Raw genomic sequence first — 23,064 nt, 5'->3', positions numbered from 1 at the left:
GCTCAATGCATTTTTTTTCCTGCAGTGTTCTCTCCCCTCCCCTCCCACTCCTGGCAACCAACAAAGAAAGTTTCCCTCCATATATAAACCTTTCCTTGACCCTCCACAACAACGAACTACTACTATATTTATCCCTCTGTGACTGACTTATTTCACTCAGCATAATGTCCTCCAAGTTCATCCATATTATGCTGTGTTTTGCAGACTGTACATTATTCTTTAGCACTGCATAGCATTCCATTATGTGTATGTACCATAGTTTGGTCATCCACTCTTCCACTATAAATCTTAGAGATAAGACCCTTGCCAGATATGTAATAATTGCAAACATAAATTTGTCGTTGTCATTTTTATTATGTGCTTTTCTGTGGTGTCGATTTCATTATTTCATAAAATTTTCTATGCTGAGCTCATTTTGTTTATGAATTGTGTTATCACTTCCTTCATTGCTATTGTTTCAGTATTTGCTGAATATTTATGTTGGTCCTCATTTTTGATGTGAAGGTTTATCATTTTTCTTTGAGGTTACCCTGTGATTTATAGTCTTCTTCCCAAGTTTAGAATAGTCCATTCTATCTTGTAGTTGTCTTGATTTCCCTACCATCTAGAAGTTCTGTAATGACACAGGTTTTTCCCTTTTTGGTTTGTAATTGTCCTCATTTGTCAATTGATGTCTCTGATTCCCTGTTTACAATTTCGTAGGCTTATTTACTTTGGATACTTCCATAACTGGGTTGGTTTCTGGGTTATATCATCATGTGTGTTAATGGTCAGTTGTTGTTGGCTGTTGTTGCTTTTCTGTCCAAAGGACTCCCTTTAGCATCTCTTTTAAAGTTGGTCCGGTTTTAACAAATTCCCTTAATTTCTGCTTTTCTGGAAATTCCCAATTTCACCATCATATTTGAGGGACAGTTTTGCTGGGTACATAATTCTTGGTTGGAAATTTTTCTCCTTCAGTGTTTTATATATACCATCTCATTGTCTTCTTGCCTGCATGGTTTCTACTGAGAAATCTGAGCTTAGTCTTATTGGTTGGTCCTTGTAGGTAACTTTTCATTTTTTCTGTGCTGCTCTCATGATTCTTTGTCTTTGGTTTTGGTGAGTTTCATGATGATATGAGTTGGTGATTTTCTTTTGGGGTCTATCCTGTTTGGGGTTCATTGGACTTCCTGAATGGATATATTTTCATCTTTCATCATACCAGGAAAATTCTCTTCCAACAAATCTTTGACAATTTTGTCTGTGGTTTTATTTGTGTCTTCCTGTTCTGGAATTCCAATTACATGTAAGTTATTCCTTTTGATGGTATCCCACATGAACCTTAGGCTTTCTTTATTTTGTTTTCATCTTTTTTCTGATTTTTCCCTTTCCAAAGAAGTGTTCAGGTATTTGCCTCAATCTCCCTACTTCTGTCTTCCATTGATTCAATTCTACTCGTTTGTCCATTCAATGTCTTATCTATTTCTGAAAATTTAGTATTAATCTTTTGGATTTCTGTGTGTAGATTTTGTATCATTTCTAATTTTTCATTTATTTTGTTATTTTGTTCTTATATTGTCTTTTGAAATTGTTCTAGGGTTTTCTCTGTGTTTTCCTTGATATGTCTCTCAATTCATTGAAGATACCTAAATATAATTCTTTTGAATTCCTTATCTGGGAGTTCCAGTGCTGCATCTTCCTCAGGGATGTGTTTTGGGTCTGTATCCTGGTCCCTTGTTTCTCCTGCTTTATCTTGCTTCTTTGTGTGGACTGTGATGCTCTGTTGTCTCCAAGGTATTGTGACCTTCCTGTGTTTGTATTTAATTGGTGATTGTATGTTGGAGTGACTTGCCCACAATTTTTGTTTTCTTTGTATGTTATCTACGCCAGCAGGATACTGTGCTGTGCTCCTCTATTTGCTAGTGGGCAGCACTTATATACTCACCACCTGTCTCCTTTCCTGTTGCCAGCCTCTCATATGTCCCTGCCACCCTTGGCAAACAGAGCCTATTCCTATTTCCCTAGAATCTGAATGAGGATGTTGTCACTTTAAAGTCCAAAATGGTTGCCACCTGTAAAGATACAAAATGGCTGAGTCCTTGGTCACTTTAAGTATCCAAAATGGCTACTGCTTATAAACATGCAAAATGGCTGCACCCTTGGTCACTTTAAAGATCCAAAATGGCCACTGCTTGTAAACATTCAAAATGGCTGTGCCCTTGGTCACTTTAAATATCTAAAATGGTTGTCCCTTGTAAACATTTAAATGGCTGCACCCTCAGTGACTTTAAATATCCAAAATGGCTGCTGCATGTAAGCAATCAAAATGGCTATGCCCTCTGGACAGCGGAAAGTCAACAGCTCAGGTTGTCTCCCACCTTGCTGTTTCCCTTCCTAGTCATAGGCCACCAGCGCAGTTGTCCCTTCAGCCCTTGGTGACCAGGGCTGATCTTTTTTAGGTCAATTCTCAGGTCCCAACACCACTTGGAACTATTCAGGCTGCTGGTCACATTGGAGTAGCTGACAGTCCACAGCTCTGACTGTCTCTGTACTCATTGTTTTTGTTCAGGTTTTTCCAGTAGTTGGTGCCTAATTCACTTCTGTGTAGTTCCTTTCAAAGCTCAGGGCTCCAAGAATATCTTCTATATCTCTGTCAATTGGTTTTTCTTTTCTTTGTTGAATAGAGTCTGTGTCGCTTGTCTGACTATTCCTCCATCTTACGGAAGTCTGAGGCTGTAAACTTTATGGAAGTAGATTGCCCCATCTTCCTTTCACAGAGCAGCTGGTGGGTTTGAACTACTGACTTTCTGGTTAGCAGCCAAATGCGTTATTAACTACCAGAGGTCCTTGATAGTAAAGTAGGAAGACACAAAAAATGAAGAGCAATTGCCAGAACTGCTTTCAGCATGAGATGATTAAATAATCTTTGATGAAGAAATGGGAGAGTGAGGAGCACATGTGTTCAGAGATTTTTTTTTTTGAAAGCATTTTTTATTGTAAAAATACAGATAACATAACGTTTGCCAATTTAGCATTTTTCACTTGTACAATTCAGTGACATCAAATTATACCAATCATGTGCGATCATCACCAATACCCACTGCCAATTTTACATCACCATAAACAGAAATGCAGTATTTCTTAACATGTGGCCATTTTCAACTTGCTTCTTTTTAGAAGATGGAGGGGTATTTGAAAGCTCACTGTTGCTGTTGTGTTGTTATGTGCTGTCGAGTCGGACCCGATTCATAGCGACCCCTCCTTGGGTTTCTGAGGCAGTATCACTACAGAAGTAGATCGCCCAACCTTCCTTCCAAGGAGTGGCTGGTGGGTTTGAACTGCCAAGCCTTCTGGTTAGCAGTCATGTGCCTTAGGCGCTATGCTACCAGAGCTCCCTGAAAGCTCACTAAATATGGACAATCTCCCTGTTTTCTTGAAACACTTTTGTTGTAATACTTAAGGCTGGCATTCATGTTCATGTTCACAGGGAACATGAATATATCTCAGGCACCACCAGAGGGAGCCTTTACACACAGGCCTTCCATAGACAGAATTCCCTTGGGGATTAATGTGGCCTACATTACACAAATGCCTCCCCAAGTTTCCCTTCACATGCTGAGCTTCTAATCTTAACAGTTACCAGAACAGCAGGCATGGATATATTGGGGCAATTATACCACCGGGAACATTAACACTGCTTTGTAAAACCATAAGCACTAAGGAACAGATGCTTTAAAAAATGTAAAAACAAGATTGCAATGACAGCAGATAGGGCTGCGGAAGCTGACTTACCTCACTGCATTTCTCATATCCTTTTCTGAGGAGAAGCCTCTGCAGCTTCCATAGCAAGAGCTGTGTGCTGCACACTATGGACTCTAGAGGCTGGTAAAATTGAGTTCGCAGAGATCAGACTCCCTTTGGTTAAGTGTTGGGCTACTGACAGAAAGGCTGACAGTTCAAACCCATCCAGGGGCACCTTGGAAGAAAGATCTGGCAATCTACTTTGGAAAAATCAGCCATCGAAAACCCCTACGGAGTACAGTTCTGTCTGAAACGAATGGGGTCACCATGAGTTGCAATCAACTCTACAGCAACTGATTTAGGCTCCCTTTGGTGGGGAGATGGTGATTCTGTTTCTCATATTAAAGAAAAAATTAAACGTCATGTCTGCATGAGAAATGCTAATGTTCGGGGTCTATTGCCAGATTTTCTTTTAAATCGTCTCAAAACAATTTTGAATTAAAACTTCTGGGAGAACTAACGTGACTCATGGCCTTCTACTTCATCACCCTCTGACTGAGTGGACCATTGGTTCCTAGGTATCCTTCCGAGAGGGAAGGATTTTTAATTTGAGCTTTATCTCTTTGTTATTGAGCTGATGTCATAGAGACTAGCTGGATACATGCAATTAGAAGGAAGAACACCTCAAGGATTTATTAATATTAGTCTTTAATATCTTTTGGATATTTTGATGGGAGGCTTGTATAAAAAGAAAGCACATAAATAAATGCAAATGGGGAAAAACATTAGCATTTATAATACTATATTTTGGGCTTCCAGAATTAGGTAACAAAGGACAAATGTATGAATCTCTAAGGAACTCTTTATGCCGTTTAGTTCACAAAATGCAGTGTGGAATAAGTTTAATAGATAAAAAATAAGAAACTTAGGGTTTTTTTTTTTAATTATAAGAGAAACACAGAGAATTTTGTAGGCTGTTTTTAATTTTTTGAGCTAAACAGCTGTTGCTGGCATGAAGACTTTTGCAAACCATCTGCAAGTCTATCCTAAAGGAACCTAAAAGAAATGAAAGGATCATTTCAGTTTATTTTTTGGAAAGACACATTTAAAACTTTTCGGATCACTTTTCTGGAAGCTTCAGGGGGAAAAAAGCATAGTTCTGTTTTGCTCTGTAGGGTCCCTGGGTGGCACAAATGATTTGCATTCACCTACTAACCTGAAGGGAGCGCTGGTGGCGTAGTGCCTAAGGCATCTGACTGCTAACAACCAGAAGGCTGGCGGTTCAAACCCACCAGCCACTCTTCAGAAGGAAGATGGGGCAATCTACTTCCGTAATGATACCACCTCGGAAACCCAAGGAGGGGTTGCTATGGGTCAGAACAGACTGGACAGCAGTGAGTTTGGTTTGGTTTTTGGTAACCTAAACGTTGGTGCTTCAAACTCACCCAGCAGTCCTGCTTCATCTGCCTTTATAAAGGTCTGGTGATCTGCTTCCCTAAAGATTACAACCAAGAAAACCCTGAAGAACAGTTTTACTCTATAACACATAGGGTTGCCATGAGTCAGAATCAACTCTATGGCAATGGGTTTGGTTTTTTTGTATGTGCCTCCTTTTCAATTAGTTTTATACTCTTGGTAGTTGGATTTTAAAACCATTTAAATTGGGTGATCATGATCATATATCCTGCTATAATTATTAATGGTGTCTTCTTTATTCTCAAAGAAGTGTCCCAGTCTGGATGATAAATCAAATGCTCACTCTATATTTCCTGTCAGTCCCTAGGTACTCAGGATAGAGAAGAACAAGGTCTGCAGTGATGAGTGCTGATGGGATGTTCTTTCTTCACGATCAGGGACACTGCTGATGATGCTTAATGGGTACAGGCTGCTTCCCTTCCCTTCCCTTCATCCCCCCTGGAAATGTCACATACAAATGACTTCAGGGCAAAGACAGAAGAAAAATATGCTGGAAAATACAACACAGCAAAACCAGTGAAAGCTAGAACCCATATAAGGCGGAAGCCTGTCAAAGAAGGAAAACTCAAATATCTTCCACTAAAATGATTATTTCAGCCTAATAAATACTCTCTGAAAGCTGGAACCTGTGAGACATGTTGTTGTTGTTGTTGTTATGTGCCGTCGAGTCGGCCCCGACTCATAGCGACCCCTCCTTGGGTTTCTGAGGCAGTATCACTATGGAAGTAGGATTGCCCAACCTTCCTTCTGAGGAGTGGCTGGTGGGTTTGAACCGCCAGCCGTCTGGTTAGCAGGCAAGTGTCTTAGCCACTATGCTACCAGAGCTCCCCCTGTGAGACATGGAGCACCCTAAATATGAGGAAGTGTAGATGCAAAAGCTGGAAATAGTCCCAAGAAGTCCAAAAGCCAGAGCTGAAGGACAGTCACCTGTTTCCTTTTGCATTTTTACTGTGTGTGAGTGTGTACTGTGCACTGCTACTGGTCTCTGAGCATGTCTGTTCTTCACAGTTTTGCTTGTTTTTTGCCTGTAAAAATTTTCCAGTGAAGGACAATATCCATGAGCTTGGAAGAAGGTAACAGATACTAATTAATTCTTTCATTTTCATTAAAATCTAGTACATACTTCCCTCCTTGCCTTGAGAGGTCCGATTCTTCTCTTTGTCTTTAATTTTTAGTTTTTGCTTTAGCTATTTGTAATTTTAATACACTTCATTACACTTTTCAAAATCCACTCCTTCATGTCCTTGTAATTCTTTCCTTCAAAATTTCTTGTTTTGCCCCCAAAGTAGAGAAGCATTCCTTCACTTAACATATTCAATGTGTGTACAAAAGCAGGAACATTCTTCTCAATGTGTTTTTTGTCCTTAAATATTTTACTGAGATGTGTTAACTTTATCATACAATGATGCTGATAGTTTTCATTTTGTTGAGATATTCATGTTTCCAAGAAGATTATGTATTTCTTACTTTTCATAAGAACTTATTTATTTCTTTTTCTAAAAGCTTATTTCTTCACAGCCATGAAATAAGAAGAGAGAGAGAAATTCATCTCTGAAAGAAAAATTTGACCTTGTCCAAATGAGAACCTGAATATGAAACCGAAAGAAAAAGACCATCAAGGAAGCCGTAATTAAGTTGAAGTGTGGCAAAATGAAAATTTACTCAATCATGAAAGAAAAAGTTAAAATAATTGAAAAATATATGAGCAGCACCAATGGAAACATCAAGAAAGGAAGGGACGGATATTATGCAGAAATAATCAAATCTGTTTTTGAGTGGTTTCTTCAAGGCTCCACCCAAAATATTCTCATTCTAAGACCTATCCTAGCTCCGGTGGCATAGTGCCTAAGGCATTTGACTGCTAACCAGAAGGCTGATGGCTGAAACTCACCAGCCACCCCTTGGTAGGGAGATTGGGCAATCTACTTCCATAGTGATTCTGCCTTGGAAACCCAAGGAGGTGTGGCTAGGAGTTAGATCTGACTCATGGCCGTGAGTTTGGTTTAGTGATCCGGCAAGCAAAGGTAAAGGAAAAGAAAAAAAAAAAGTTTTAAAAGTGGATGGATTCTCAGTGTCTAAGGGGTGCCTTCAGAACTTCAAAAAACAACACAAAACAAACATATCCACATCGACTCACTTGGAATGTCAATCAACGAGACTGACAAAGATGTTCAAAAGAGATTCCAAAGTTAGAAGAGATCATTATGGGATATGATCCTAAAGACACTGCAAATGCTGAAGAGACTGCTCTATTCTACAGAGCAATGCCTAATGCGACCCTGAAAATGAAGTGGGAAAAATGCTCATGGGGTCAGTTTTCAAAAGAGCAGCTTGTCATCCTCTTGACCACGTTTGCAGATGGGACATTTGACAAACCACAAATGGGCTCTCTGCTCCTCCCCATTCGACAGACAGCTGCACCCTCTTGTGCAGTCTCAGCCGCTTTGGTGAGACACGATGGTGAAGCTCGGAGTGAACGGATTTGGCCGTATTGGGCTCCTGGTCACCAGGGCTGCTTTTAACTCTGGCAAAGTAGATGTTGTTGCCATCAATGACCCCTTCATTGACCTCAACTACATGGTCTACATGTTCCAGTTTGATTCTATCCATGGCAAGTTCCATGGTACCGTCAAGGCTGAGAATGGGAAGCTTGTCATCAATGGGAAGCACGTCACCATCTTCCTGGAGTGAGATCCCACCAACATCAAGTGGGGTGATGCTGGTGCTGAATATGTTGTAGAATCTACCGGCGTTTTCACAACCATGGAGAAGGCTGGGGCTCACTTGAAGGGTGGTGCCAAAAGGGTAATCATCTCTGCCCCTTCTGCCGATGCCCCCATGTTTGTGATGGGTGTGAACCATGAGAAGTATGACAAATCCCTCAAGATTGTCAGCAATACCTCCTGCACCACCAACTGCTTGGCCCCCCTGGCCAAGGTCATCCATGACAACTTTGGCATTGTGGAAGGACTCTTGACCACGGTCCATGCCATCACTGCCACCCAGAAGACTGTGGATGGCTCCTCTGGGAAACTGTGGCGTGATGGCCATGGGGCTGCCCAGAACATCATCCCTGCATCTACTGGCACTGCCAAGGCTGTGGGCAAGGTCATCCCTGAGCTGAATGGGAAGCTCACTGGCATGGCCTTCTGTGTCCCCACCCCCAATGTGTCCACTGTGGACCTGACCTGCCGTTTGGAGAAAATCGCCAAATATGATGACATCAAGAAGGTGGTGAAACAGGCATCGAAGGGTCCCCTAAAGGGCATCCTGGGCTACACTGAAGACCAGGTTGTCTCCTGTGACTTAATAGTGACACCCACTCTTCCTCCTTTGATGCTGGGGCTGGCATTGCCCTGAACGACCACTTTGTTGAACTCATTTCCTGGTATGATAATGAATTTGGCTACAGCAACAGGGTGGTGGACCTGATGGTCCACATGGCCTCCAAGGAATAAGAGCCTCCTGGACCACCAGCCCCAGCACTAGCACTAGAGGAAGTGAGAAATCTTTGGCTGCTGGGGAGTCCTTGCCCCAACTCCATCCCCAACACACTGAGAATCTCCCATCCTCTATAGTTTCCATCCAGACCCCCTAAAGAAGGGGAGGGGCTTAGAGAGCCCAACCTTGTCATGTACCATCAATAAAGAACACTGTACCTAAAAAAAAAAAAAAAAAAAAAAAAAAAGAAAAACCACAAATGAAAAGAGCACAAATGATAATTGGAAAGAGTGAGAAATGACAGTGGTTCAAGAATATTGAAATTAATAAGCTTTCAGCTGAATGGAAATGGAATAAAAAAGCCTGAATGGAGGGCGAATTTTACCAAGAGTTTTAAAATAAACTTTACAATAGCATTTAAAAACAAAACCAAAGCATTCTTTTGTTCACTGACAATGTTACTTGTCATCAGTCACTGCACCTATCCAATATTAAATTAATTTTTCCCCATCATCCATGATGCTGTTCCCAGAACCTCTAGATAATGGCATTATCCAAAATATGAAGGTAAACTACAGGAAGCTATTGCTTCAGAAAGTGATTGCCAGTGTTGAGATGTGCAAGATGGCATCAGAGATTTTGGGGAAAATCGATGTCCTTGATGGAATTTCATTTCTTAAGCGATCAGTCAAAATGATTAAGGAAGATATTGTAAGAAAATGTTTTAAGAACTGTGGTTTCTCATTTGACAGTGGTGAGAGTATACAAAATGAAACTGTTATTGAGTCTGATAACATCATGCAGATTTAGGACAAAATAAATCATATTTATAGTGGAGTTTCAGGAAATTGGATCACTGTCACATCTTACATTGGTATCAACAAGGAAATTGCCACAGAAGTGGACTATATAAATATGCAAGAAATTGTAGATTTGCAATCTGAAGATGATGATGATGAAAACGGTAAAGACCTCTCATTAGAAGAGCCCGAGGTTTTAAGTCAAACACAGGATTTCTGCTATATAGCCTTTAAAGGAATTTGGAAGAGTTAAAGGAGACGAAGAGTTTTTTGAAAAGAGTATGGACTTAGAAAATTATTTCAATGATTTCATTAAAAAATGAACTAAACAGTTGATGTTAGATGTTCTTATTAAAAAGTGAATTTTACCCATATTTTTTGTATAATATATGCATGTATACCATGCACATATTTGAATAAGCGTGCAAACCATAAAAAATGACTGTTTCTTTTACAGTCCTATAAAATTGAAAAGAAACACTTTCTGGGTATTTATGAGGTAGGATTCTTAATAAAGAACAATAGAAAAGTGGTTAGACTATACCCTGTCAAGGGTGGGAAATTGCAAGACTGGAAAAACAAGGCAGTCTTGTTGAGTTCTGGCTCGCACACGTTTCACTGTAATAATTCTCTTACCTAGAGTGCTTGTAGGTATAACAAGTTAGACACCATAACATAAACTGGATTTGGAAAATCAAAATTCTGATTCTGATTTAGAATGGAGTGAAAAAGATAAGGCCCAATGAAAACTAATGTGTGAGTCTGAAGTGACAACCATAGTTTGTTGAACGACATCATGATCAGATTCAGAGAGAAACTGAAGAGATGAAAGAACAATGTGAGGTACATCATAGAACTATTACTTTAATCAGAGGAGCTTGTTAACTTGCCAGGGTCAAATAAGCAAGAACCATCTGGAAAGCATGAAGCACTGACCATGTGTCCTGGTAGGAAAAATGTCCCTAAATGAGAGTTTGATGTTCACTGCTATCAAGCAATTCCAACTCACAGCAACACTTTAGGACACGATAGAACTGTTCCATAGGGTTTCCAAGCCTGTAAATCTTTACAGAAGCAGATTGTCTCATCTATCTATCTAGACATCTATCTGTCTAAGATGTCTAGAGATAGATGTCTCTAGACATCTATCTGTCTAAGCAGCTGGTGGGTTCAAACTGCTGACCTTTTGGTTAGCAGCCAAATAATTAAACCACTATACCATCAGAGTTCCTTTAACTTGCTAGAGAGATACTAACTAACTATTGATAAAGGTGTATTAATGCGTCTAGCGGATGTTGATACCACTGAGCTTAGGAATGGGAAGAAAAGGAGTTTTGATACAGAATTTAAGAGAAGATCCTTGGGTAAGCAAGTGAGAATGAACTGAGTGTCGCCAAATATTGCAGATAAAGTTTAAGGTTAGCTATGTGGGAATAAAACAGAGAAACAGATTGCTAAGTACTTGATTAATTAATAAGACAAAATCTAATATTTGTTTGCTTATTTCTTATTATCCACCTAAAACCTCTTATGAGAATACAGTTTATATCTTAGTATTTCATGATTCTGCAAGTTCTCTCATTGTAACTATGTGCTTGTCTGGGGAAAGAAAAGGAGAAAGACTGGCCTGATAGTCTCTACCTTTGGAAGAGTACTTATTTGGTTGCTTGCTTTTTCTTTTTTCAGGAGTATGTATGTAGTAGTATTCACCGTCACTGCTTTTACTCTTGTGTAGCTCCCAATGTCTTCCTTTGCCTTGGTCATACTGTACTGATCTTCCCCTTATTGTGTATTGCATTTCCCTTCATCCAAGTTAATACATGTCTACTATCTAGTAACCATCAAACAATATTTTGTTCTGTGCATAAACCTTTTCTTGCCTTTTTATAATAGTAGTCTCACACAATATTTGTCCTTTTGTGATTGACTTATTTCACTTCATATAATATCCTCCAGGTTCATCCATGTTGTCAGATGTTTTGCAGATTCATCATTATTTTTTAACATGGCATAATATTTTATTGTGTGTATGTACCAAAGTTTGTTTATCCATTCATTCACTGATGGGCACTTAGGTTGTTTCCATCTTTTTGCTATTGTGAATAATTCTGCAATGAACATGGGTGTGTATATATCTATTCATGTCATAGCTCTTGTTCTGGTTACCTGGTGCTGCTGTGACAGGAATATAACACAAATGAGATGGCCTTAACAAACAGGAGTTTACTCTTATAATTTGGAGACTTTAAGTCTGAGTTCAAAGTGCCAGGCTCTAGGGGCTGGATGAAAGCCCCTCAACCTTGGGCTTCAGCTCTACTTCCTGCTTCCAGCCCACTGAAGCTGGAGGCTTTTCATCACTCAAGCCCATTAAAAGTGCCAAGATCAGCAGAGCATGGCAGGCTGCTGAACAATGACCTGGCTACAGGCCGGGTGCAAGCGTGCCATAAGCGAGAGACCATTCCTGAAGCCGCTTCTTATATATGGGAAGCAGACCACATCCCTAAAGCAGCTACTTAGCTGCTTGAGGTAGATCCTACCATGGAGTTGATTGCCAGTCTCATAATGGGGAATAACTACCACCAGCTGCCCAGCCACTCAATCAGGCCCAGCCAAGTCGACACACAACTTTAAATACCACAGCTCTTATTTCTCTAAGACATATACCCAGTTGTGGGATTGCCGCATCATATAGTATCTCTATTTTTAACATTTTATAGGAGGTGTCATACCATTTTCCATAGTGATTGTACCATTGCATAATCTCACCTACAGTACATGAGAGTTCCAATTTCCCTACACACTTACTTACCAGAATTTGCTGTTTTCTGCTATTATTGCCAGGTGAAATGATAGTTCTCATTGTTGTTTTGATTTGCATCTCTCTAATATCACATACAGGAGCTCTGGTAGCATAGTGGCTAAGTCACTTGCCTGCTAACCAGAAGGCTGGTGGTTCAAACCCACCAGCCACTCCTCGGAAGGAAGGTTGGGCAATCCTACTTCCGTAGTGATACTGCCTCGAAAACCCAAGGAGGGGTCGCTATGAGTCGGGGCCGACTTGACGGCACATAACAACAACAACAATATCACATACAGGAGCTCTGGTAGCGTAGTGCCTAAGGCACTTGACTGCTAACCAGAAGGTTGGTGGTTCAAACCCACCCACCAGCCCCTCCTTGGAAGGAAGATCGGGCAATCTACTTCTGTAGTGATACTGCCTTGGAAACCCAAGGAGGGGTCGCTATGAGTTGGGTCTGACTTGAAGGTACATAACAACAACACAACAACATCACATACAGGGAGCTCTCGTGGCATAGTGCCTAAGGCATTTGATGCTAACCAGAAGGCTGGTGGTTCAAACCCACCAGCCACCCCTCAGAAGGAAGATTGGGCAATCTACTTCCATAGAGATATCGCCTCCGAAACCCAAGAAGGGGTCGCTATGAGTCGGAATTGACTTGATGGCAGTGAGTTTGGTTTTTTGAGTTAATATCACATGCAAGTAAAATATTGCTGAAGGTAATTCAGAAATGGTTGCAGCAGTACATTGACAGGATACTGCCAGAAATTCAAGCTGGAAGACCCCCAATGAGATGGATTGACACATTAGCTGCAACAATGGGCTCAAACATAGCAATGATTGTGAAGATCGCACAGGACTGTGCTGTGTTTTGTTCTGTTGTACATAGGGTTGATATGAGTTGGAATCAACTCAACAACACTTAACAACAATGGTTAATGATTGTGAGCATCTCTTCTTGCATTTGTTGGCCACCTAACCATCTTCTTTGGTGAAGTATCTGTTCATGTCCTTTGCCCATTTTTTAATTGTACTGTTTGTCTTTTTGTTTTAGAAGTGTTGAAGTCTTCCATAAATTTTAGAGATCAGTCCCTTGTCAGATATGTTGTTGTCAAACCACCCCCTCTTCCGCAGTATGTAGGTTCTCTTTTTACTCTTTTGGTGAAGTTTTTTGATGTGCATACATGTTTGATTTTTAAGAGGTCTCAATCATCTACTTTATCTTCTGCTGTTTATTACTTTTTAGTTATGTTTGACAGACTATTTATGACATAAATTAGGCCTCTAAGTTTGCCCCTAGTTTTCCTTCAATGATCTTTATAGTTTCAGGTTTTACATTTAGATCTTTGATCCATCTTGAGTTAGTTTTTGTATCTGGTGTGAGTTATGATCAGATCCTGTTTCATTTTTCTGCAAATGAACATCCAGTTTTGCCAGCACCGTTTGTTAAAGAGACTATCTCTTCCTGATTTAATGGACTTTGGCCCTTTGCTGAAGATCAGCTGTCTATAGGTGGATTAATTTACTTCTGGGTTCTCAATTATGTTCCATTAGTCTATGTGTCTATTGTACCAGTACTGCGGCTGTATATAGTAGATTCTGAGATCAGGAAGTGTGAGGCCTTCTACTTCGTTCTTCTTTAGTTGTGCTTTGCTTGTTCTTGGTCTCTTTCTTTTCCATATAAAGTTGATGATAGATTTTCCATTTCTTTAAAGAAGGTTGATGGAATATGGATCTGGATTGCATTATATCTCTAGATCATTTTAGGTAGTATTAATTTTTGTATAATGTTAAGTCCTCCTTTCCATGGGCACGGCATATTCTTCTCATGTAGGTCTTTTGGTTTTGTGTTCATGAGGAACCTGTACATAGATCAGGTGGCTGTCAATCAAAGAGAACAAGGGGACACTGCATGGTTTAAAATCAGGACGGGAGTGTGTCAGGGTTGTATCCTTTCACTATACTTATTCAATCTGTATGCTGAGCAAATAATCCGAGAAGTTGGACTATATGAAGAAGAATGCAACATCAGGATTGGAGGAAGACTCATCAACAAGCTGTGATATGCAGATGACACAACCTTGCTTGCTGAAAGTGAAGGTGACTTGAGGTACTTAGTGATGAAGATTAAAGATGCAGTCTGTAGTATGGATTACACCTCAACATGAAGAAAACAAAAATCCTCACAACTGGACCTATAAGCAGCATCACAATAAATGGAGAAAAGATTGAAGTTCTCAAAGATTTCATATTGCTTGGTTCCACAATCAACACCAATGGAAGCAGCAGTTAAGAAATCAGATGATGTATTGCACTGGGCAAATCTGCTGTGAAAGACCTCTTTCAAGTGCTGAAGAGCAAAGATGTCTCTCTGAAGGCTAAGGTGTGCCTAACCAAAGCCATAGTGTTTTCAATTGCCTCATATGCATATGAGAGCTGGACAATGAATAAGGAGGGTAAAAGAAGTGTTGCTACTTATGTTGTGGTGTTGGAGAAGAATACTGAAAGTATCATGGACTGCTAACAGAACTAACAAATCTGTCCTGGAAGAAGTGCAGCTGGAATGCTCCCTGGAAGCAAGAATGGCCAGATTTCGTCTCACCCACTTTGGTCATGTTGTCAGAAAGAAGCATTCCCTGAAGAAGGATATCATGCTTGGTAAAGTGGAGGGTCAGTGAAAAGGGAAAGATCCTCAAGGAGATGGATTGACACAGTGGCTGCCATAGTGGGCTCAGGTACAGCAAGTATTGTGAGGCTGGCACACGACTGGGCAGTATTTTGTTCTTTCATACATAGGGTTGCCATGAGTCAGAGCAGACTCAACGGCACCTAACAACAACAACAAGAACTTTTTTTTTTTTTTGCAGTAGTGTTTTGTAGTTTTCTTTGTATAAGGCATTTTTATATCCATGATAAGGTTAACTTCTAAATACTTCATCTTTTTGGTGGCTATTGTAAATGGTATTGTTTCCCCAATTTTCTTTTCAGAATTCTCTTTGTTAGTGTAGAAGAATCTGACTGGTTTTTCATGTTGATCTTGTACCCCACCAGTTTGCTGAATCCTTTTAGTTCCATTAGTTTTCTTGTTGAGTCTGTAGGATTTTCTTTGTATAGTATCATATCTTCTGCAAAGAGAGAGTTTTACTTCTTCCTTACCAATTTGGATACCTTTTCTTGCCTTATTGCTCTGGCTAGGATTTCCACTGCAATACAGAATAAGATTGGTGATAAAAGAGCATCCTTGTCTGATTCTCACTCTCAAGTAGAATCCTTTCAATCTCTCTCCATTGAGAATAATGTAAGTTGTTGGTTTTGTGTATATGCCCTTAATTATGTTGGGGAATTTCACTTCTATTTCTATTTTGCTGAAAGTTTTTATCAGGAAAGGATGTTGGATTGTATCAGTGCCTTTTCTTCATCTACTAATATTATCATGTGGTTCTTTTCCCTTGTTTTATTTATGTGGTGGATATGTTGATCAATTGTTGAGAAATTTTGCATCTATATTCCTGAGGGATATTAGTCTATAATTTTCTGTTTTAGCGGTATCATTGACCAGCTTTGGTATCAGAGTTATACTGGCTTTATAGAATGAATTCAGGAGTATTCATTCCTTTTCTGTGTTCTGGAATAGTTTAAATCAAATTGGTGTCAGATCTTCTCCAAAAGTTTGGTAGATTTCCCCAGTGAAGCTGTCTAGGCCAATGCTTTTTGTTTTTGTTGTCATTGGAAATTTTTTAATGAACTTTTAAATTTCTTCTTTTGTGAAGGGTCTTTTTAATTAATTATTATTATCATTATTATTTTTTACCACAGATTGTGTTAGTTTGGGTAGGTAGTGTGTTTCTAGAAATTTGTCCATATCTTCTAGGTTTTCAAATTTGTTGGAATGCCGTTCTTTATAGTATTCTGTTATTATTCTTTTTATTTCAGTTGGTTCTGTTGTAAAATCATCTATTTCATTTGTTATTTGTGCTATTTGCATCTTCTGCCTCTTTTCCTTTGTTAATTTGTCCAGTGGTTTGTCAATTTTATCTAGCCTTTCAAAGAACCAACTTCTAGCCTTGTTGATTCTATTGGTTTTCTCTTCTATTTATTTTTTCTCTAATCTTCATTATTTCCTTTCTTCTGGTGACTGTAGGCTTTTTTTTTGCTACTTTTTTCTAACCATTGTTCTTGTAGGGTTAAGGTGTTGATTTTGGCTCTTCCTTCCTTTTTGATGTATGCTTTTATTGCTATAAATTGAACTCTAAGCACTGCTTTTGCTATGTCCCAAATGTTTTGTTATGTTGTGTTTCTATTCTCATCTGATTCTAGGAGTTCTGTATTTTATTTTTTGTTTCTTCCATTATCCAGTGGTTTTTATGCAGGGTGTCATTCAATTTCCATGTGTCTCAGTTCTCTAGGCGGTTATAACAGAAATACCACAGGTGGATGGGTTTAACAAACAGGAATTTATTCTCTTACAGTTTAGGAGGTTAGAAATCCTAGTTCACAGTGCCAGCATTAAGGGCCAGGTGAAGGCTCCTTGACCTTGGGCTTTAGCTCTGCCTCTCGTTTCAGGTCCATTGGAGCATGCTGGAGGCCCCTGCTAACTCATGCAGCTGCTAGCTGCTGAGGCTAACGGACTGGAGATTGTCAGATAAAAAGGTACAACTCCAAAATCAACTGTCAACATGGCAGGCCACTGGTTCAAGTCAGAAACTGGAGATGACCTTAATTACCACTGTATGCATTAATATTTTCCCTTTGTTCTTCTTGTTATTGATTTCTATTTTTATAGCATTTTGATCCAAAAGATGGTCTGTATTATTTTGATGTTTTTGAATTTATTGATGTTTCCTTTGTGGCCTAAGATATAGTTTATTTTGGAGGATGTTCCATGTGCACTGAAAAAGAATGTGTAATGTGCTTATGGGTGGAGTATTCTGTATATGTCTATGAGGTCAACCTGGTTGATTGTGTTCAGATCTTGGGTATCTTTGTTGAATTTCTTTCTACCTGTTCTGTCCTTCATCAAAAGTGATGTGTTAAAATCTGCTACTACCATTGTGCAGTTGTACGTATTTTGGAGCTCTTTTATTGGATGTACAGATATTTATTAAGGTTATTTATTAAGGTTATGTCCTCTTGTTGGATTAACGCTTTAATCATTATTTAATATCCTTCCTTATCTATTATGCAGATATTTTGCCTTAATGTCTGTTTTATCAAAGATTAATATTGGCATTCTTGGTATTTTTTTGTTGCTATTTTCTTCATATATATATTTTTTACCACCTTTGATTTTTAGCTTCTTCTTTTTTTAATAATTAAACTTTTTTTTTTTTTTTAAATTGTGATTTGGGTGAAAGTTTACAGAGCAAATTCACTTTCCATATAGCAGTTCACATATACTTTGTCTCATGACATTGACCACAATTTACATCAATGCAACAGCTCCCCTCCCACTTCCTCCTGATAGTTACCTCTTCCCTGTGTCCATCCCTCCATGCACTTCTGCCTCCTGAGCTGTCTCCCTGTGCATAAACAGCTCTTCTTTCTCCCATGATTGTTCTCTCCAAGAAGTGTATCTATCTCAGGTAAATGTTCACCTCATATGCCTATCTTTTGTTTGGCTGGAAGTCACAGGTGTGGGTTTAATTCCAGACCTGAAGGGCAGCTAGGGGCTCAGTCGTTCCATCCGGCTCTATCAGACCAGCAAACCTGGTCCCCCCCCTTTTTTTTCCCAAATGATTTTGAGTTTTGTTCCACATTGTTCTCCCCCTCTATCCAGGATCTCCTACATAGATCTCCCTCCAAGTGGTTGACAGTGGTAGCCGGGGACCATCTAGTTCTTCTGGTCTCATAGTCATATAGGCTGTGGACTGCATGGTGTACCAGTTGCTAGGACTAATTGTTTCCATGAATCTTTGTCTAAGGTGTGTGTCTTATTAGCAGCATATTGGTAGGCCATGTTTTCTTATCCATTCTGCTATCTCTGGCTTTTCACTGGTGCATTTAATCCATTTACATTTAGTGCAATTTTCAATAGGTATGAATTCACTGCTGTGTTTTTTTTTTTTTTTTGTGGTGCTGATAATTTCTTTGTTCTGTATACTTCTCTGTGCTGAGTTCTTTTTGTTTATGGATTTTCTTTTTATTTCCTTTGTTGCTGTTGATTTTGTGTTTACTAAATCTTTTTGATTTTCTTCTTTTTTATTTTGGCGAGAAGGTTTATTCATTTTCTTTGTGGTTACCCTGAAATTTACTTTTTCTTCCTAAGTTTAAAACAGTTGGTTCTATTTTGAAATTGCCTTTATTTCTATTCCATATGGAAGTTCTGCAACTACATTATTCCCTCTTTTTGTTTTGAAATTCTCATCATTTACAGATTGATGTCTCTAGTTCTCTATTTTCACTCTTGTAGTTTTATTTTATTTTGGTGTTTATCCAGCTTTCTTCTCAGGGAGATGTGTGCTGTGCTGTCAATGATGGAAGTTGTGTGACATGTAGATGAGGAAGGGATGAGGAAAGGAGAGCAGGAAATGGTTCTTTATTCTGGTCACTTTCTGGAGTCATCTGTCCTGCTTCTTTAGGTGATTTGATATTGGCTATTGCTTCTGAGGCATTAAAGTATTATTTTTCAATTCATTAATTATATGTTTGTTTTATGCATTCTGATTTTTATGATGATTTGCTTTTACTTATCTGGGTAGGTATGATGTGAGGGTGACTCTGATCACTAGCCTGGTCACACTGGAGCACTTGCTACCTGTCTCCAGGTGGGTGGAATAGCAGCTGGTTGTGTGAGTGTGTGTTTTTTGTTCACTGGTTGTGTAGTGCAGCTGAGGATGGTTTGGGCAGACATTGGCTATTGTCTGTCATCAGTCCAGCAGTGCAGTGGCAGGCAGTAGTGCTTGCCAAGTGGGTGAGGTGGCAGGTGTTGTGGGTATGACTGGCTAGTGAGGGGCACTGTCACTGTTTCCCACCAGCTGGGGATATGAGCAGTGGGTGGGGGCATGCATAATCATGTTGCTGCTGCCTCTTGTACAGTATAGGCTGTGTGAGTGTTGGGCATGAGTGCTGGGCTACAGTGCCCACAGTCACATGTTTGCAGCTCCTTGCTGGGCAGAGGGGAGAGGGAAGGATGACTAGCAGGTGGTAAAAGTGCAGGAGGGTTCGCACTGCTGCTAACTCTTACCATGTTGGGGGAGGGGGTGGGACCTTTGCTGGGTCAGTGCACGGGAGGAGCAGGGTGAGTGCCTGACACTGTGTGGAGCAGCCTGCCACCACTCAGTTGGGTCAGTGGGTGAGAGGGGCAGGCCAAGTCACCAGCAGTGCCCAACCAGCCTGCTGCCACTTGGTGTAGTTGTTGGATTGGGGGTGGGGGAGTGGTAGTCAGGGCAAGCGGAAGGGTGGTGGTCTGAGCTTGGGGAAGGGGGAGTATCATAACTTGGTGTTCGACCATTGGGACTGTAGGGGTTTGGATAGTAGGGGAGTGGGAGTATGCTCCTCTGGTCACCAGGTGAGGGTGCCTGGGCTCTTCCTACTGGCTGCAGCCAGCAATTGGGACCTTATTTCACTACAAGTATGTCTACACAGTTAATCTATGTCCTGTTGGGAATTCTATGAAGTCGTCTTCTGTGTTTCTCACCTAGGATTGCTGCTGTCTTTGTCTCAAGATGCTCACACTGAGTTGGGCCAGCTGGCAGGGCCCCTCTGCTTCATCTCTTCTCATTTGCTATGTCCATCTGATGGGAAGAATCACTGGTGAAAGTGCTCACAAGCCTTCTCTTTGGGGGCTCATTGGAGCTCTTAGGTCACATTAACCAGGTACAGGAATAAAGTCCTTCAAAAGAATCATTGCTGGGAGCAAGGAAAGAGAGATCTGGCTATTGGAGAACTTGGTGCTTAGCAGATGAGGAATCCACTGGAGTGAACCTCTTCTTGTCCAGGGCTGCCATCACTTTTGAAATTTAGTCTGTCATTGTTCCTTTGTGAAAAAATGGCAGAAGTACCTCATACACCTCACTGTTTGTTTATCTAAGAAAGAATACAGATCTGATGCTCTAAGACAGTGTCTTTATTTTCAGAGCTCCAAATCCACCAAGAAGCTCTGGTGATGTAGTGCCTAAGGCATTTGACTGCTAACCAGAAGGTTGGTGGTTCAAACCCACCAGCCACTGCACGGAAGGAAGCCTGGGCAATCTCTACTTCTGTAAATATTTACTGCATCAGATACCTGAAGGGGGTTGCTCTGAGTCAGAATTGACTTGAGGGCAGTGAGTTTGGTTTTGGCTTGATGAATCCACCAATTTTAAGATTGTATAGGGTAGTCTTCACCCATTTTTCTCAGAAATGTTGGGGGTGGGTGGGCCATGTCTTATGATCCTAACTCCCAGGATTCCAACTCTGTTAGACCTCTAAATGGACCACCTATGTGTCCCTATTCCTGCTCTATTCCCTATACCTCCCACTCCCCCCCTCTTTTTTTCCCAAGTGAACCTTCAAGAAAGACAGAAGGAAAAGGGAGCTGATTTGAAGGGCATTTGGTCTAAAATAGCATTTAATCTTGCTGCCTGCTCTATAAAAAGAATAAAAATGTTAACTCAACTACAAGTAATCCAGACCTTGAAGTGGTAATAAAACATAAGGATACAAAAAGTCTTAACTCTGCTTTCCTTTGGAGAAAAAATTCTGAAGAGCATACCTGAGGGCAACTGGAAAGGGAAATCGTACAAACTCCTTATTTGTAACCCAGATATAGCTTTGCAAAGCTTCTCTCTCTGGTTTTCATCAGTGGAAGGAAGAGGGGAGAGGCACTAGGTTTCTGTAAGCTCAATAACTGGATCCCAATTCCCTGAAAATCTGTGTCTTTGAGATGACTTAAACCTCTTAAGTCAACAATTTGGTTGAATCCACTCTCCAGAGAGAACAGATCACAAAAACTTTACAAAGTCCATTGTTTAGTTAATTTAAAAAATACATATCAAGCACTTATTATAACCAGTGACTGGCAATATAATAAAGGAAAAATAAATGTAGTACCTCCCCTTAATGTGTATATATATATATATATATATATAATTGCAAATGATTGAAGTATTATGAAGGAAAACTACATCCAAGAAAACACACATCTAATTCCTGTTTCTAAATGAAATCAACTACTGCAATATAACCCAACATCCACTATCATTCCCTAAATACCTTCCTTTACCTTGGGCTGGACCATTCAGCTTCCAGCTGTTCACCAAAGATGTGCTGATAGGGGTTTTCCTAGACTCTGAAAGATTCAGTTTAAGAGTCATTCATCATACACCATTACATCAAACAGCAGCATGAAGCCAGTTCCTTTGATCTGATAAGCTCCACTTGGATGTAAGGTGTACTGTTAGCACTTATGAGCTAGAACTGGTTTCCAACAAGACATTTGGTGGAGTTTGACACGTGCAATCATAGTGTGATTGCACATGTCAAATATGTAAAATCTTGGCGTAATTTAGGGAGACAGATGACATCAGTGTTCTCAGTCTTTTTTCAGTGTGTGGAGAACATGTTCATTTGTACTGGGTTCTAGAGAATTCAGGAGATGCTACTGAAATTAAATATCAACAATCATGAAGACAGTGCAGGATTATGGAACATTTATTTCTGATATATATAAGGTCGTTGTGAGTCAGAGGCCAATGCAATGACACTAACAACAACAACTGGAAATTAAGAGTGTTAGTTTCCATGCTAGGCCGTGAACTCCTCCTGAACAAGTATGATTTGTTATCATTTTGGTGTTCCTAGTCCTAAAGCTGGGGTTTGGCACAGATAAATGTTCAGTAAGTGTTTGTTAAACTGAAGGATTAGATGATACTTGACATTCCTCTTTTTTCCTTAATCTCACAATTCCATGACTAGTAAATATTAAACCAAGAGATAGACTACATGGGAATAGGAGGTATACTTTCCTTCCTCTAAGATCCAGTGGGACCCAGGTCAGTTCAAAATCTGGTTTCAATCTGTGGATAAGCACACGAACTAAAACGTAAGTCTAATGATGGTAAATCCTTGCTACCTCTTTAGACAATGAAACATTCTAAATAAGGAACTGCAGACTTGAAAACTCTGTGGAGCAGTTTTACTCTGCACACATGTGGTCACCATGAGTCAGAATCAACTTGAGAACTAACAACAACAACAACAATAACATCATTCTGCAATAGAGAGAGTTGTTCTTGTGTGGCTAAGTTTAGGACAAACAGCTTAGGATATGGATGGACTTATGCTTAGCTGTTCAATGGGCTTTCTCCATAAGTACTCAATGGCCTTTCATTTAAAACAAGGAGAGACAAACTACCACAAACCAATACCTTCTCAAACTGTATATTATCTCACTCATACCGAAACCTTGGCTGAGAGAAATTATATTTAGGGAAAATGATTTGAAGTGTGGACAGTTCATGCCTCCTTTTGATAAACCTAGACATCTTACCTGCCTCTGTAAATTGTGACAAGTACTCTACCTCACCACTACCTGTCTGTCAGTTTGTTGTACTGCAGTGGCTTGGTATTGCTATGATGGTGTAAGCTATGCCATTGGTATTTCAAATACCAGAAGTGCCACTCATGGTGGACAAGTCTCAGTGGAGCTTCCAGACTAAGATAGTCTAGGAAGAAAGGTCTGGTCATCTACTCTCCAAAATTATCCAATGAAAATTCCATGGATCACTGTTGTCTGATAGTGCTGGAAGATGAGGACCCTAGTTTGGAAGGCACTCAAAATACACAGTGGTGACAACAATGGACTTGAGCGTGCCAGCAATCCTGAAGATGGCATAGGACCAGGGAACA

At 40.0% G+C, this 23,064-nt stretch overlaps 2 protein-coding genes across 2 annotated transcripts in view; one reads left to right on the top strand and one right to left on the bottom strand.

Moving 5' to 3' along the window:
• DLGAP1 (DLG associated protein 1) overlaps positions 1-23,064 on the bottom strand; it is a 526,653-nt gene that overhangs the window by 210,905 nt on the left and 292,684 nt on the right. The gene's annotated exons all lie outside the window — the stretch shown is intronic.
• Positions 7,654-8,654, top strand: LOC103192427 (glyceraldehyde-3-phosphate dehydrogenase-like). The gene is given in 2 exon segments (XM_007935399.1): positions 7,654-8,500; positions 8,503-8,654. Coding segments are annotated over 2 exon segments (999 nt in total).

The sequence above is a fragment of the Orycteropus afer genome, unplaced genomic scaffold (assembly GCF_000298275.1).
Source record: "Orycteropus afer afer isolate SDZICR_OR568_19922 unplaced genomic scaffold, OryAfe1.0 scaffold00028, whole genome shotgun sequence".
NCBI lineage: Eukaryota > Metazoa > Chordata > Mammalia > Tubulidentata > Orycteropodidae > Orycteropus > Orycteropus afer.
Note: the sequence above shows the minus strand (reverse complement) of the source record. Positions and strands in the feature narration are given on the sequence as shown.